At 47.2% G+C, this 14730-nt stretch overlaps 1 protein-coding gene across 1 annotated transcript in view; it reads right to left on the bottom strand.

Annotated features, from left to right (window-relative positions):
* Nucleotides 1–7833: 7833 nt before the first annotated feature.
* Nucleotides 7834–14730, bottom strand: part of tusc3 (tumor suppressor candidate 3) — a 42064-nt gene continuing 35167 nt past the window's right edge. Inside the window, exons 7-10 of the mRNA XM_035530383.1 lie at nucleotides 14041–14104; nucleotides 13033–13107; nucleotides 8713–8803; nucleotides 7834–8001 (exon numbers count right to left, since the gene is read on the bottom strand). Of these exons, the coding sequence (XP_035386276.1) occupies nucleotides 7986–8001; nucleotides 8713–8803; nucleotides 13033–13107; nucleotides 14041–14104 (246 nt within the window). The 3' untranslated portion in view covers nucleotides 7834–7985. The remainder of the gene's footprint in view (nucleotides 8002–8712; nucleotides 8804–13032; nucleotides 13108–14040; nucleotides 14105–14730) is intronic.

Below are 14730 nucleotides of genomic sequence, written 5' to 3'. Positions count from 1 at the left end.
AAAACACAAACTATTTTACTTTTTGGTGAAAACTTTCAACAAAATGTCTTTTGATGACCTAGAAGACACTCTTATTTTAACAGCAACCTAAAGGGGTCCAACTGCAAGTCCGTGGCCATTACTCTTTTTATACTAATGCTGCTGATATTATTATTATTATTATTATTATTATTATTATTAATAATATTAATATTATTACAGTTCATTTGAACATTTATATAATATGTGCCAGATCCTCATGGTCTTTATTCCTCTTCGAATCTGCCCCTGAAAGTGACTGCACACGACACTGTTTAAAACCTCTCTCTCTCTCTCTCTCTCTCTCCCTCTCTCTCTCTGTTCCTTCGAGGGGGACGACGGTAGCTGCGGCAATAAATCACGTACAGTGTGACGTCTGAGCGCTAGAAGCACCTTGGCTTTTTCACCACACCCTTCCCGCTAATTCAGGTGTGTGGCGCGAGGGAGATTTCAGGTATATGGCGCGAGGGATTACCTACTTGTTTTAACACCGCACTGCATCTTTTTTCCGTGCGCGATATTTCAGCGTGTATAATGACATTTAAATGAATTCCGGTAGCCAGCCTGCAGAGAGATGCGTTTAACATTCTGTTTTCTAAGGACGTGTCTGGAAACTCTGCTCTACGTTCACGGTCATTTTCAACACGCGCGCCCGAACGGTCAGGGTCAACTCCCGCGAGTCTACACCGCGTGATGATAATCGTAAAGATAATCGCAGTGTGACGGGAACCATTACCGAGTGACCCGAAACGTCTCCAACACTGACGTCCCGCCGTTATGTCATTCAGAAAACGGCGCACGGTAGAATCCAAAAGACCGTCTTAATGGAACGTTTTCCAGCGCGCGCTGGGGTCCGCGTCCGCGTGAGTGCGAAACTCCCATCCGTGGAGCGAAATTACGAACAAACAGCGGCATCAGTTCACAAAACGCAGTCAGCGCCAAATCATCCAGCTCAACCCACATGCCCGCGGAATTACTGAGTGATTATGGTAAACGGAGGATGGCGCAAAAAAAAAAAACAAACCAAGACGAACCATTAATAGTTAATAAAGATGCAATATGTAAATAAGTAATTCTTATGCCAGCACTTTTGTTTCGGTAGGCGCGGGAAATTAAACTGAATACACACAGCACTGCGGCAAACGCGTAATTGAATAAATCACATATTTACGCATAACACACATAAATTAAAAATTTAGTAGGTCATGACGATCTAATAGAAAGTTTGGTGGAAGTACGTTCCTCAGCAGTATGCAACATTTGTGTGCGTCATGCTTTGACTGAATGCAACTTCAAAATAGTACATCTTCCTTACAGTAACGACTAATAACCTATACGTTATTGGATTTCCCGTTTAACCTAATATACCCGATCTTGATTACAACACTCAGTGAACCCTCTGAGTCTAAATAAACGCAAACACGATTATTTAAACTTGCGGACGGCACATTTTTTACCGCGAAATTGCAGGTAAATTTGAATAAAGGCGCCCGAGCGTGCTGTCTGCCGGTCATTGCTTTTGTAATGCAGTTATGGTTGTACTAATGATGAACATTAAACACGCGGCCTGCTAATGTTAAAATTAAGTTAAATTTATCGTTCAGTACACTGCCAGATCATACGAAACAATCGTCAAACAGAGCAGTTCTCTCTCTCTCTCTCTCTCTCTCTCTCTCTCTCTCTCTCTCTCTCTCTCTCTCTCTCTCTCTCTCTCTCTCTCTCTCTCTCTCTCTCTCTCTCTCTCTCTCTCTCTCTCTCTCCTTATACAGGGCGGCAGCAGTGCAGGTCTTCAGCCGTCTCGTTAGCGCGCGTGCTGCCCACCGCCCCTTGGCCCCTCTCATATTCCGAAATGTTAATTAAGGTGCGTCGCCTTGAAATGTCTCGCGACCGACGACCGTACACGGTGCATAATAACATCCAACACCAAAGCGGTGAAAGACGCAGCGGTTGACCAGGCGAGGCTGACTGCAGAATTCTCTTTGCAAAAACATGAAGTGTTGAGACGCGGATGGAAACGACGGCGCGAGATGATCACGGTGATGACGGCTGCCGCGTAAGCACACGGTCCTCGGCAGAAAGGCCGTCCTCGAGTGCGCACGTCGTCACGAATCCTTGTGACCCCGTGAGTCACAAAGCGAGTGCGCGGGAGTGTTGCGCTCCGTCAGGAGATTATAAGACAACGCGCCGTTCGTCTCCATTGGGGTTTAAGAGGATTTTGATTTCGCACAGCAGAGCGTGTTTGCGTGCGCAGGCGCCCGCCCGCACGCTTACGGTAGTCAGCCACCAGCGGCGGAAAGGTGAAGGTCGCCACTTCACGGTGCCGCTAATTCTCTGTCTCATTAGGGCGTGCGCTCGCCTTTGTGCCAGGACGTTATCAGATAATAGGGTTGTGTGCGCGTCGGCGCGCGCATTTTGTTTCTTTGAAACCACCGAAGCGTCCATGCAAGGTAATTACACGCGAGGTATCGGCGCGAGCATACTGAGTCGCTTTTATGGCCAAACCCAACAGCTTTCGGGCGTTGACAAATAAACTAGGTGCCAAACAGTTAAAGTAAAGGCTGCACGGATCGTCTCATTACTTTTGACTGTCTCGCAGATTACGGGAGCGGTTTAGCTTTTGTTTTAACTTTCCTAGCGCGCTTCGTCGTAAAACGGCCACGCGCGTGTCTACATGCAGACTTGGCTATGCGCGTGCTGTACAGTCACAGCTTTATGTAAATATCCCCAAATCCTGCCAATTCTATTGGACCAAAGCGCTTTCAGTCGCACCGCTTTATGCAAATATGACGCATTCCGTTAATTTCCCGGAACAAAGTGCTTCCCCAAACTCCCCGCGCCATTCGTGAAAAGTTCAGGTAACGGCACGAGACCATCTCTGTTAGGCCATTGATATAAACTAAATGCAGTATACGCTTCATGTTATTGAATTTGCTCAGTCTGTCGGTGAAAACGGGTAAAATGACTGCCTCAGCTCAAAGCTTGGCACTGCTTCTTGTAGGCGTCCTGTACCCTAGCGCACAGCGCCGGTGAAGGGTACAGACAGGTATGAAACTGCTCCCAGATCAGCACTCACTGAAAGACACGAGTTAGAAGCGCTGCAGTATAACAGGTGTACAGTGAGGTGGCGGCCTCAGTATGAACGCGGCATGTCTTTCCCATTTCCTGTCAGTTGTGGTCATATCACTCCCAGGTAACAGGAGGGCAGGACATTAGTAGGGCCTGGCTTTGAGGTCAGTGAGGAGAATACTTCTGTCCTGTCATGTCATCATTTAAACAGCAGTGGCTACAAAATTCAGGACTGGATCTGGACCTGTGTCCAGAGTTGGTCATGTCTGGTCCAGAGACGGTCTGGTCTGAAGGTCGGTCCGCGTTTGCTCCGTGTGATCTGCCCGGCATATGAAATGAGACAAAATCTTCAGTCAGCATCACCTCAGTGACCACCGATGCCATGACAACCTGTCTACAAGATAACAAGCTCTTCGTCTCTCTGAAGTACACCTAGGCACAAGGCGGAGCTGTCGCTCCGTGCGGGCGGGGTGGGTGGGTGACATGTCGCCATGCCACGACCCTTTCCATGAGGAGCTTGTCAAAACATGCTGTCATTCTCAGCTCAGATGAGACGTGGAGGCAGGCTCTCCAGGGACCGCCGGTGATTGGGGTCCCTGAAGAAGCCCACGTCCCACCACATCTGCTAATGATCAGACAGCTAGACAGACAGACAGACAGAGAGACAGACACACACACACACACACACACACACACACACACACACACACACACACACTCCAAAGAAGCCAAGCTGCAGGATGCCAATGCACTGTCCCACTCCATCACACACCGTCACACACCAACAGAAAACTCACACTGACAACACCTATCAAAAACAAAACAAAGTATAACACACTGTTCTGGAATACCCATGTGGAAATAAACAGGTCCAGTCAAATTTAACAAAACTCAATTAAAAACAGAAAAAAAAATTGCCATTAATATTAAAAAAATAACTCAATTAGAACTACAATACATGTTAATTGAAAGCCATCCGAGGTGTAAATAAATAATGAGTCTCTACTGCTATGAGCTGTCCCTTGAGAAGACAGTTACAACAAAGACTTAAAAAAACATGGATGAAAAAAAAACAGCTTATGTTGGAAAAAAAAAAACAGCCATGGACACGTTACCAGAAATAGACGGAGAACGTAGAGTGTTCCCCTGCCTCTCTGTCAGCCAGCGCACGCCGTGAAGACATGTTGATAAAAAGATAAAACCTTTTTTAACAATTGTTTGTCAAAGTGCCACCTGGAGCACTTCCATTAACAGGGGGGAAATTTTCCCCACTTCCATTAGCAGGGGGAAAATTAGGATGGGTGAGCATGAAGGATAATTGTAAGAGGGAATTTGATCAGCTCTAGTGATAGGCTCTGCCCTCTTCTATATCTAGTCCCTCCTCCAGGCCCCAGGAGTTGGGATGGCTCTGTGGCAGAGCGCCACGAGCCGCTCCAACCAGTGTTTATCCGTGCCTGCTCTCCTAAGGCTTCCGTTACTGCTGTTCCAGAAAGCGGAGCGGCGGGCAGTCAGCGGCTCCTACTGTTCCTGGGCGGAGCGTTTTAATGGCATCCAGCGGAACACCGTTCTTGCCGGCCCTGGAGAAGAAGCTCCACTAGCAGATATCGATGGAGAGAGTTACAGTCTTCCCACTGATTCCGCGCTGCCGAGCAGATGCCGTAGCAGGAGATACCGTAGCAGGAGATTACTGCTCATGACCAACAGGTTGATGTTTGGGGTCACATGACCTCACTTGACTTTGTTTTTATTATTTATACCTGTTTCCATTGTTTTCCAGCAAACGCTCAAAAAACGTCTGGCGAAACCCTAAAAGACGATACAAGTCACGCTGTCTGTAGTGCTGACACCAAGCTGTCCATGGAGCTGAAACCACGCTGTCCATGGTGCTGAAACATGCTGCTGGAATAGACTCTGGGCTGTGGACAGCTCCCACCCACATGACAACGGGGAGCTTAATGGACAAGGGCCACTACTCAGGCCAATTACCCACACCTTCCCCTCTCTGTTCCTGACAGACGTCGCTGAAACTTGTGTGGAAGTTGCTGTCTGCCAGTGATGCCCCCTTTCAAATCAGTAAATATTTAAACAGACACCATGGGTACCAGAGCCAATTCCACGACTCCAGCTCAGTTCTTTACTGGAGGCCTGGCAGTGTTCAGCTAACAGTGCAATCTCCTCCTCCAGGACACGGCCACCGGCTTTGAAGACATCGATCTCACAGATGACCCGTTGCCAAGCGGATGATTCAAACTCTGGCAGAACGTGATGAAACTAACAAGTTTCCTTGAAGATGCAGTAGGAATAAAACACTCCAGTTTAAAGGATGTGAAACCATGACAACATCAGTCAGAATGCAGACGCTAAGGAACAAAGCCATTTTCACACACGCCTAACAGGTGATGACCTGGCTGTAGGTCCGTCCTACAGAGGGAGAAGGGGTGAATCTTAAAATGGGACTCAAAACATTTAGGAGAAACTTTTCCATCAATACAGTATTCCCTCCATGAGCCACGGAATGTTCCACACAGTGGTGACCTGCATCATCTCCATCCACAGAACCTTCCACACAGTGGTGACCTGCATCATCTCCATCCACACAACCTTCCACACAGTGGTGACCTGCATCATCTCCATCCACACAACCTTCCACACAGTGGTGACCTGCATCATCTCCATCCACACAACCTTCCACACGGTGGTGACCTGTATCATCTCCATCCACACAACCTTCCACACGGTGGTGACCTGCATCATCTCCATCCACACAACTTTCCACTACGTCAGCTCTGCTGAGATTTTCCCTGCTCTGTCACATCTGGTTCCACTCATGCTAATCTTGCAGGTAATCACGGGAATGTTATCTGGCCATGCTGCAATACTGAATGTGGAACAACAGGATGAGGATCATGGGGGGGGGGGGAAGGGGTATAGAGCTGGGGTAGTAGAAGGTTTGGGGCAAATCCAGGAGGGGCTAATTAACACACAATTCTGTGGCCCACGCTGCTCCCTTGAGCCCTTCCACTGTCCCCTCTCCCCTGAGCCAGGTGAGAGCTTTTAAAAGGCCTTTTCCCACACTGCTCGTTAAGGTAGGCTCCGCCCCCTTCAGCAGCACATTGCTTTAATGTCAGCCGCTGCTCGTTAAGGTAGGCTCCGCCCCCTTCAGCAGCATGTTGTTTAAACGTCAGACACTGCTCGTTAGGTAGGCTCCGCCCCCCTTCAACAGTACGTTGCTTTAATACCAGATAATGACCAGGAGCTATGCAATTGAGTTTCAAGACCTCCTCCCGGCTTTTTAAGGCATTGTGTAACCTTGGCAACCTCTGGCCGCCTCCCCCGGAGACGACTGCGGTTACGATTGCACATTAAACAGCCAATTGTCGTAGTAACGGTGCCGCTGAGCTGGCATCCGTGGTTATTTTTAAAGCTCAGCAGCTGAAGGTGCAGCAGTTGGCTCCCCGGCTATGCAGATGTTTCTGGATTCTTCTCACATGGTTGCCATTAGCAGCAGTCTCAACGGATAGGAAGCAGCAGGGTTTAAAAAAAAACCCAAAAAAAACAACCCGAATCCCACCAATTGGCTGTTGGCCTCACTTTTCCTAGCAGCGAGTCGTGGGCAGACGTTTTTTGTTGCTGTCTTTAAACTCAGAGAGCACAGCCGATTCACACGCGCACGTCCGTGAGAGGAGGTGTGAATGCAAAACACGCTTGGCTCAGAGAGCTTGTCTGTGCACAAGGAGGACAGGAGGAGACCCCCCCCGTTCTCTGCTTTCTCCTCTCCACCCCTCCCTCCAGGTCCACGGGGCGCAGGGAAGTGTTCTGTTCCAGCTACGCATGTTAATTGATTAATGATTAATTACTATTGATTTAACACTTAATTGAATCTGAATTTGGAAGCGATGCCTTTTTTTTTTTTTTTCCTGTGGGTCTTCACCATTGAAAAGAGGAAAAGAAAGAAGGGAAATGAGGGGGGGAGTAAAGAATGAAAAGAAAAGGAAAAGAGAGGGAGAGAGAGGGAGAACGAGGAGCTCGTGGAGGACAGTTGTGAGAGACAGTTCTGTCAGCTCTAGAGATAGGCTCCGCCCTCCTCGGCTTTGGCTTCCATGTCCCCCAGCAGACAGAGAGCTGCAGGCTGCATTTCCAAACAACCTACAATTAATGGTTATTTTTTTAAAGCTATTTTTAGAGGACATGAGAGTGAAATGCAAATGATGTTTATGAGTTTGGTAATGGAGCGTGTGTGTGTGTGTGTGTGTGTGTGTCTTTCTGGAGGAAGAGCTGTAAGAGGACGGAAGATGATGGGATGGCTAAGAGACCGGTGAAACCATGTGACCATCACAGTAACAGGGTGAAACCCTGAATAAAAAAAATTAAACTTCAATACACCTGCAGTCTGGCTTACAGTACAAAGACTTAAATGCCCTGAATGTCATATTTAAAGGGGTGGGATAATAAATGATTCACTGGAGTAAACAAAGACATCAGTTAATGATATATTAACAAATCTTTAGAAATATTATTACTATAGTGACTTATATTTACTTTTGTAATGTTTAGTGCTTTATATGCAAATATGTCCTAAACTTTACTTAAATATCAAAAATAAAAGTAAAACATGTATGAACTAAACAGATAATACACTGTGGAGTTAATGGAGAGAGAGAGAGAGAGAGAGAGGAGAGAGAGAGAGAGAGAGAGACAAAAACACACACATGGCTGTCATTTCTAAAGGACGGCACACACGAGACAGTGTTCGGTCACCAGTAATGTTCAGTTTTATTTATCTTCAGTCAGATACAGCACAGATAACAGTGTGTTTGTTTGTTTGTGTGTGTGTATGTGTGTGTGTGCGTGTGTGTGTATATGCACAGGTGATGTATGAAACTCCCAGAGTCCAGCTGGTCTTATTTGATGAGGAAGCTAAGGGGGTGAGAGACACACGCGCACGCGCACGCACACACACGCACACACACACACACACACACACACACACACACACACACACACACACACACACACACACACACACAGAGTGCTATGAGTTTCATAGACAGGAACCTGATATGCTGTGTTCATAACTGTTCTCTAATAACTTGTCCATGTGATTTGCGGCTTGTTTCTCAAGGATGATAAAATAGCATTGTGTATTTTGCTGAGACTTACAGCAGGGGGCGTAGTGTACAGCGCAACACGTAGTGTATAGATTGTAGATGACAGAGTGTAGTGTATAGTGTGGAGTGTAAGGTGTAGTGTAGTGTGCAGAGAATGTAGAGTGTGTATTGTGTAGAGGCTAGAGTGTATAGTGTGAGTGTACACACACTACACTATAGGTAGTATGCAGTGTGTAGTGTACAGTGTGTAGTGTGTAATGAGTAGGGTGTAGTGTGTAGGATGTAGGGTGTAGTGTGTAAGGTGTAGAGAGTCATGTGTAGGGTATATGCCTCACCTGTATGGGTAGTGTGTAGTCTCTAGGGTGTAGCGTGTAGTGTGCAGGATGTAGGGTGTAGAGTGTAGTGTGTAGGGTACAGTGTGTAGTGTGTAAGGCAGATGCCTCACCTGTATGGGTAGTGTGTAGGGTGTTGTGTGTAGGGTGCAGTGTGTAGTGTGTAGTATGTAGGGAAGATGCCTCACCTGTATGGGTAGCCATGATACTTCGATCGGAAGATGGACAACAGGAAACTGAAGAAGAAGACCACCAAACCCAGTCCCACCAAACAGATAACTGCGCATACACACACACACACACACACACACAAAATTAGCACCTGCTTCGTGAGTCCTGACACCAGTGCTTTCAGGCAGACTACCCTATTATTGGATTACAGGAATGTTTGGGGAAAACAGGGCTCATAGCGCGCTCGGATACAAGAGCCAATCCCATGCGGCCATTTTAATGAGGTCGCTAACAAGTGAAGCTGCAGCCATCAGTCCAGGGGCTGCCGGGAATATTTAAATCAAGGGGTGTCGACTATGTTTACATACGCCGCTACACGTGGATGGGATCAGATCAATCTTCTAAATGCACTAACCTTCTCAGCCAAAGCCCTGAGCAGATGGGTAGCACTACAAAATAAAAGCCATGACCACAGGGGCAGGGCTATACAATAAAAGCCCTGAGCACACGGCAGGGCTACACAATAAAAGCCCTCAGCAGACGGGCAACACTACATAATAAAAGTCCCGAGCACATGGGTCTCACTACAAAATAAAAACTCTGACAGCACTACACTAAGCCTGGTTGTGATTAAGGAATCCAATCAAACCAAATCAAACCAAAGGTCAATATCCAACAGATTTCATTAATGCATGGAAAAATATGGCAATGCATATGGTGAATACACAAGTGTGCAGAGCACACACGCACCCATACACACTCTCTGACTTTCTATCATCTACACACTCAAAATCAGATGCACCTGCATGAAGACTGAGCTTCTGCAAGGGTTTGTGTGTGTGTGTGTGTGTGTGTGTGTGTGTGTGTGTGTGTGTGTGTATAAAAGTGCTGAGTTGGCGAGAACATGTTGTTGTGTTGAGTTACAAGTTAATCAGAGTGTGTTAACCTCGCCTACAGAAGGGCGATTCCAATTACAACACATGTGGAGGGCCTAAATTAGCCTGCAAAGCGCACACACACACACAAACACACACATGCACCCTCTATGGCAGTACACCTCACCACACACACATATACGCGCACGCACACACCCCTCAGACTTGTGCCCTGGTGCACACGTTTAATTTAAACTGGTGGGAGTATTCCAGTGGGAGTAGGGGAAGGGCCAGCTGTAGTTCTGGCACCACACGTTATTGGACAGCATACAGAGTCCTGCCTCTGAACGTCTCTGCCTTGACTGGACACAATGTGTTGTGCCTCTGTGCAGAGACACTCTAGGAAGAAAATGATTGGTTGGGTTGGATTTTTTTCCAGAGACAGAGGCCGCGCGCTATTGGTTGATTCAAGTGGTGGTTTCCGTGAGTAATGAGAGCCAAAGCACCGTGCCTGCTCCCAGTACAAGTGTTCCCAGTACGAGCCCGCCCAGTGGCCTTCAATACCTCACTCCCTAGTTTGGCTTCGACCGCTGGTCTGAGATCTGCTGTACATTCCTGAGATCGATTGCCACTTATTTATTGTCCAACTTAATAAATAATAAAAAATTTGCAGTGAGGTTTGTGTTCGGAGACGGGTCTAGTACGTGGATACTGGTTTTGGAGCCATTCTGACGGTGTTCTTTAAAGCGGAGGCTGAGTTGTGACCCATAATGAGCTGTTTCGGAGCCCCGGTTCCTCTATTAAAACAGCATGGTTTCCATGACAACCGGGGGACAGTGAGTGAGACGGTGCTGATCACCGTTCCCACAGAGACACGGAGTGAGCACCCTCACTTCTCCGGACAATGACGTGACGGTGATGACTCCTGCATGATGCCGCACACGGATACTTTTATGGGACGAAGCATGGCTTATTTAATAAACCGCGCGCGCGTGCGCACACACGCTTCTACTCCAGGCCCATTACTCTTTCCTCGTCACATAAATTAGTCAGCGCGTGGTCTGTCTGACCCGTGGCAGATGTCCAGCGGCTCCTGGCGTGGAGGTATTTGACCCTGGTGCAGGGGCCTCCATGTCCTCACCTAAGCCCACCAGGGCTGCTCACAGCTGGGCTTACAACGTGTCATCCTCCGCGCCTCCACCCTTCTCTCTCTCCCCCTCTCTCTGTCTGGGGGTGTGTATCCCCCCTTTCCCTGGCCAGGAGGTGCACGCACGCTGGGCGTACAGGACACAGGAGGAACGAAAGAGGTGAGGGCTGTTTTCAGAGAGCGCGTGTGCTATCCCGTCGCCGAGAAGTCGTGTGTACAAAAAACAACTTCAGGATTTCCAATGACAAGACAACTAATTGTGTTGTGTGAACAGTACGGCAATCTGACGACTCTAAAGGTCGTTTCGTGTGTGTGTGTGTTTTCTGATCTAGTACCCACGTTGCAATAACCACATTATTCTTCATCCACTGAACTCTTTTGAGCAGGTTAACAGGTAATCTGTCATCCTGAGCTAATCCAGCAATGTTCCAGCATCATATATCGGCACCGTTGGATAACTGGGAAAAGGAATGTTTAACTTGTGTTATCTTGTAATTCCCATGTGCTGTGCCACACACTCCTCCATGCGAATAAAAAGCAGAAGACGCTTTCCGCCCAAACAATTATGTTTTTCCATAGTCATTTATCAAACGCCGCAGACACGCAGATATTTTATTCTGAAGGAACTTTCATCTGCAACTCTCATTAAGCAACTTTGCAGAGAATTCTGGGACAGTAGCAAGCTTTCAGAATGAGCTGGAGATTATTAATAACTTCCTGTGGTATTACCCAGGACACTACTTCTATAGAGATGAGAAATTATACTGATTACAAAATCAACCGGATTGGAACATTAATTGGATTACGGGGACAAAACTTTAGAAGTGTTGAAAAATCAATCTGCTGAGGAGACCTGTAAAAGAGGAAACTGGGTTAGTAAAAGAAATAAATAAACTGGCATTTGTAAATCACACCCACCCACACCCACACACCCACCCACATTGTCACACACACACACACACACACACACACACACACACACCCATACTCACACCCACACATTCACATTGTGTGTGTGGGTGTGTGTGTGTGAGACACTCACATTGTCTCACACACACATACACACACACCCACCCACATGCATGCACATGCAAGCACACACATCATCCCCACCACACACACACACTCATACAAAGTTAATTAATTAAGTCAACTTAATTACACTACTCTGTAAGTAACTGTACTGTACTGATCTCTGTTGTATTAGTTATGTACTTCAGCACGTGAGGCTATTTGCGTCTCTGCTGGTGGGTGTCCCAGACACTTCAGGGCACAGGTAACAGTCTTCAACAAATACCACCACTAAGTACTAGACGTCACACCCTACCCGGACATCTGACCGGAGCAGACAAACACCACTGCTGAGTACTAGACGGCACACCGTACTCTGACGTCTTAAGTGGAGCAGACGTCCAGACGGGTCACCAGGCAGTCACCTGATCACTTCTAGCTCAAACTGCGTTCAGCGGTCAGCCTTCAGTGTTTTGTGTTGAGGTTAACCTTCAGTGTTCCATGTTGAGGTCAGCCCTCAGTGTTGAGTGTTGAGGTCAGCCCTCAGGTGTTGAGTGTTGAGGTCAGCCCTCAGTGTTGAGTGTTGGTCAGCCCTCAGTGTTGAGTGTTGGTCAGCCCTCAGTGTTGAGTGATGAGTGTTGAGGTCAGCCCTCAGTGTTGAGTGTTGAGGTCAGCACTCAGTGTTGAGTGTTGAGGTCAGCCCTCAGTGTTGAGTGTTGAGGTCAGCCCTCAGTGTTGAGTGTTGAGGTCAGCCCTCAGTGTTGAGTGTTGAGGTCAGCCCTCAGTGTTGAGTGTTGAGGTCAGCCCTCAGTGTTGAGTGATGAGTGTTGAGGTCAGGCTATGTGACTACAGTAAGGCAGGTGTGTGAGTGATCTGGGCTAAGATCCATCACTTTCTGTTAGTGTTTCATTAACCTGTAATTAATGCCACTGTTGCCCCTCATGCCTGTTCGATTGTATCTTATTTAAACTTTCGTTCAGCAAAGCACTTTGTAAAACTTGTTTTAAAAAAGCGTCTTCCGTATTATTATCATTATAAAAGAGCTACTGATTAGACGCTTGCTTATGGAGATACTTAAGTACTTGGGGGGGGGGTGTCTCTGTGGGGGGCGGCTCTAAGGGTGGGGGTATTTGGGGTTTTTTTTTTTTTGGTAGTAACTGAAAGTCGTCCTTAGAGAGAAAACAGATGTTAAAATAAAAGGGAGAGAGATGGGGAAGGAGAGAGCAAGAGAGAGCGAGGGAGCGAGAGAGAGACAGAGAGAGAGAGAGACCACTTGGTGGTCTCCCTCACGGTGATGAACTTACTCCTCCTTTTTCCCACGTCTCCCTTGGAGGTGGCGGCTTCATTGAGCAACACCATCCCCATGGTGATGGCAGCATCTGTTGACTATCGTCAAGGAAACAACAGGAAAAGGAAGTGACTGACAGGGCCAACTGAGGGGTGATCAGGTGATCTGGTATCACATTTAAAAACGAAACTGTTATGGTGGACAACAGACAAAATAAAAACAGTTCAGAACAAACAAATAGCAGGGAAATGAATAAAGGATCGAGAGCAATACTGCAGCACAGAGGGAGAGAGAGAGAGAGAGAGAGGGAGAGGGAGAGAGGGAGAGAGGGAGAGGGAGGGGGGAGAGAGAGAGTGTCAATAGATGCCAAGGGCAACTGCCAGGAGCAGCTACTGCTCCCTCTCTCTCTCTCTGTCTTTCTCTCATCCATCTGTCTGTCTGCCTGTTCTGCACTACTGTAAACAAATCTCCTTAATTAAACACCAGGCCCACACACACACCAGGGTTCACACACCAGGGTTCAGGAGGGCGACACCCTTGCCAGGTGGTGTGTGTGTGTGTGTGTGTGTGTTTGTGTGTGCGTGCGTGTGTGTGTCCTGACTATGTGAGTGAGATCTTTAGTGTGTGGGAACAGAGGAGGCTGACAGTGCCCTCAGATAAAGGCCACGCCCACTATTCTGACGGCTGGTGGGCGGGGCTTCCCACTCCTGAAAAAACATGTCCTGAAGGAAGGGGTCATATATGAAGTGAAACCACAAACAAACAAACAAACAAACAAACAAACACACACAAAGTGATGTGCATACATTCGTCAGGAGACTATTTTCTAAATCGGTAGACAATATTGCACAAAGTCAATGAAACTTGACATGTCTGTACGTAACTGGTCATGAAAATAACATTCATTAAAGACAGGTCATTCATTCAGTACAGGTCAATTACTGAAGTGACCAACACTTCTAAAAGTGTCTCTGTTTTTGTGTGTGTGTGTGTGTGTGTGTGTGTGAGATATATTAAAGGATACTAAGCAGGAGGATGATGTGGGATTCAGCCACAAATTGAGCCTGGCTGCTTCCATGGATGTAACTCTGCAGAGAGAGAGAGAGAGAGAGAGAGAGAGAGAGAGAGAGAGAGAGAGAGAGAGAGAGAGAGAGCAGTACTGGTACAGAAGGGACCGAGTGCTGAGACAGTGTCGTACGAGGAGAAGATGTGATGTCGAGTGTAAACATACTGAGCTTGGTCTTGTAGGTTAAAGCACATCGATGCGCGTGCATACATGTACACACTTGAGGATGCACATGCGTGCGTGCACACACACACACACACACACACACACACACACACACACACACACTTACGAAATGCCTTTACATTTCATACATTTCAAAATTAGTAAAAGAAGTATAAGACTGTGATTGTGTGTTTACTTGTGTGTGTGTGTGTGTGTATGTGTGCGTGCGCACGAACTGAACTACCTGTTGACTATGCAACACACACCAGCAACACACTCACCAGGGGGCTTCACATACCAGGTCACCACCATGCTGGGGGACAGAGCCCCTCCAGATAACCTGTACTGGAACTACTGAGAGACAGTTACAACTGCTGTGTGTGTGTGTGTATGTGTATGTGTGTGTGTGTGTGTGTGTGTGTGTGTGTGAGAGAGGGAGAGAACACACCCCTGTCTTTGTCCAAACTCTTAAAATCAAATACA

This window comes from Electrophorus electricus, chromosome 9 (genome assembly GCF_013358815.1).
Source record: "Electrophorus electricus isolate fEleEle1 chromosome 9, fEleEle1.pri, whole genome shotgun sequence".
In the NCBI taxonomy this organism is placed as follows: Eukaryota; Metazoa; Chordata; class Actinopteri; order Gymnotiformes; family Gymnotidae; genus Electrophorus; species Electrophorus electricus.
This window is presented reverse-complemented; position numbering and strand designations above follow the sequence as displayed.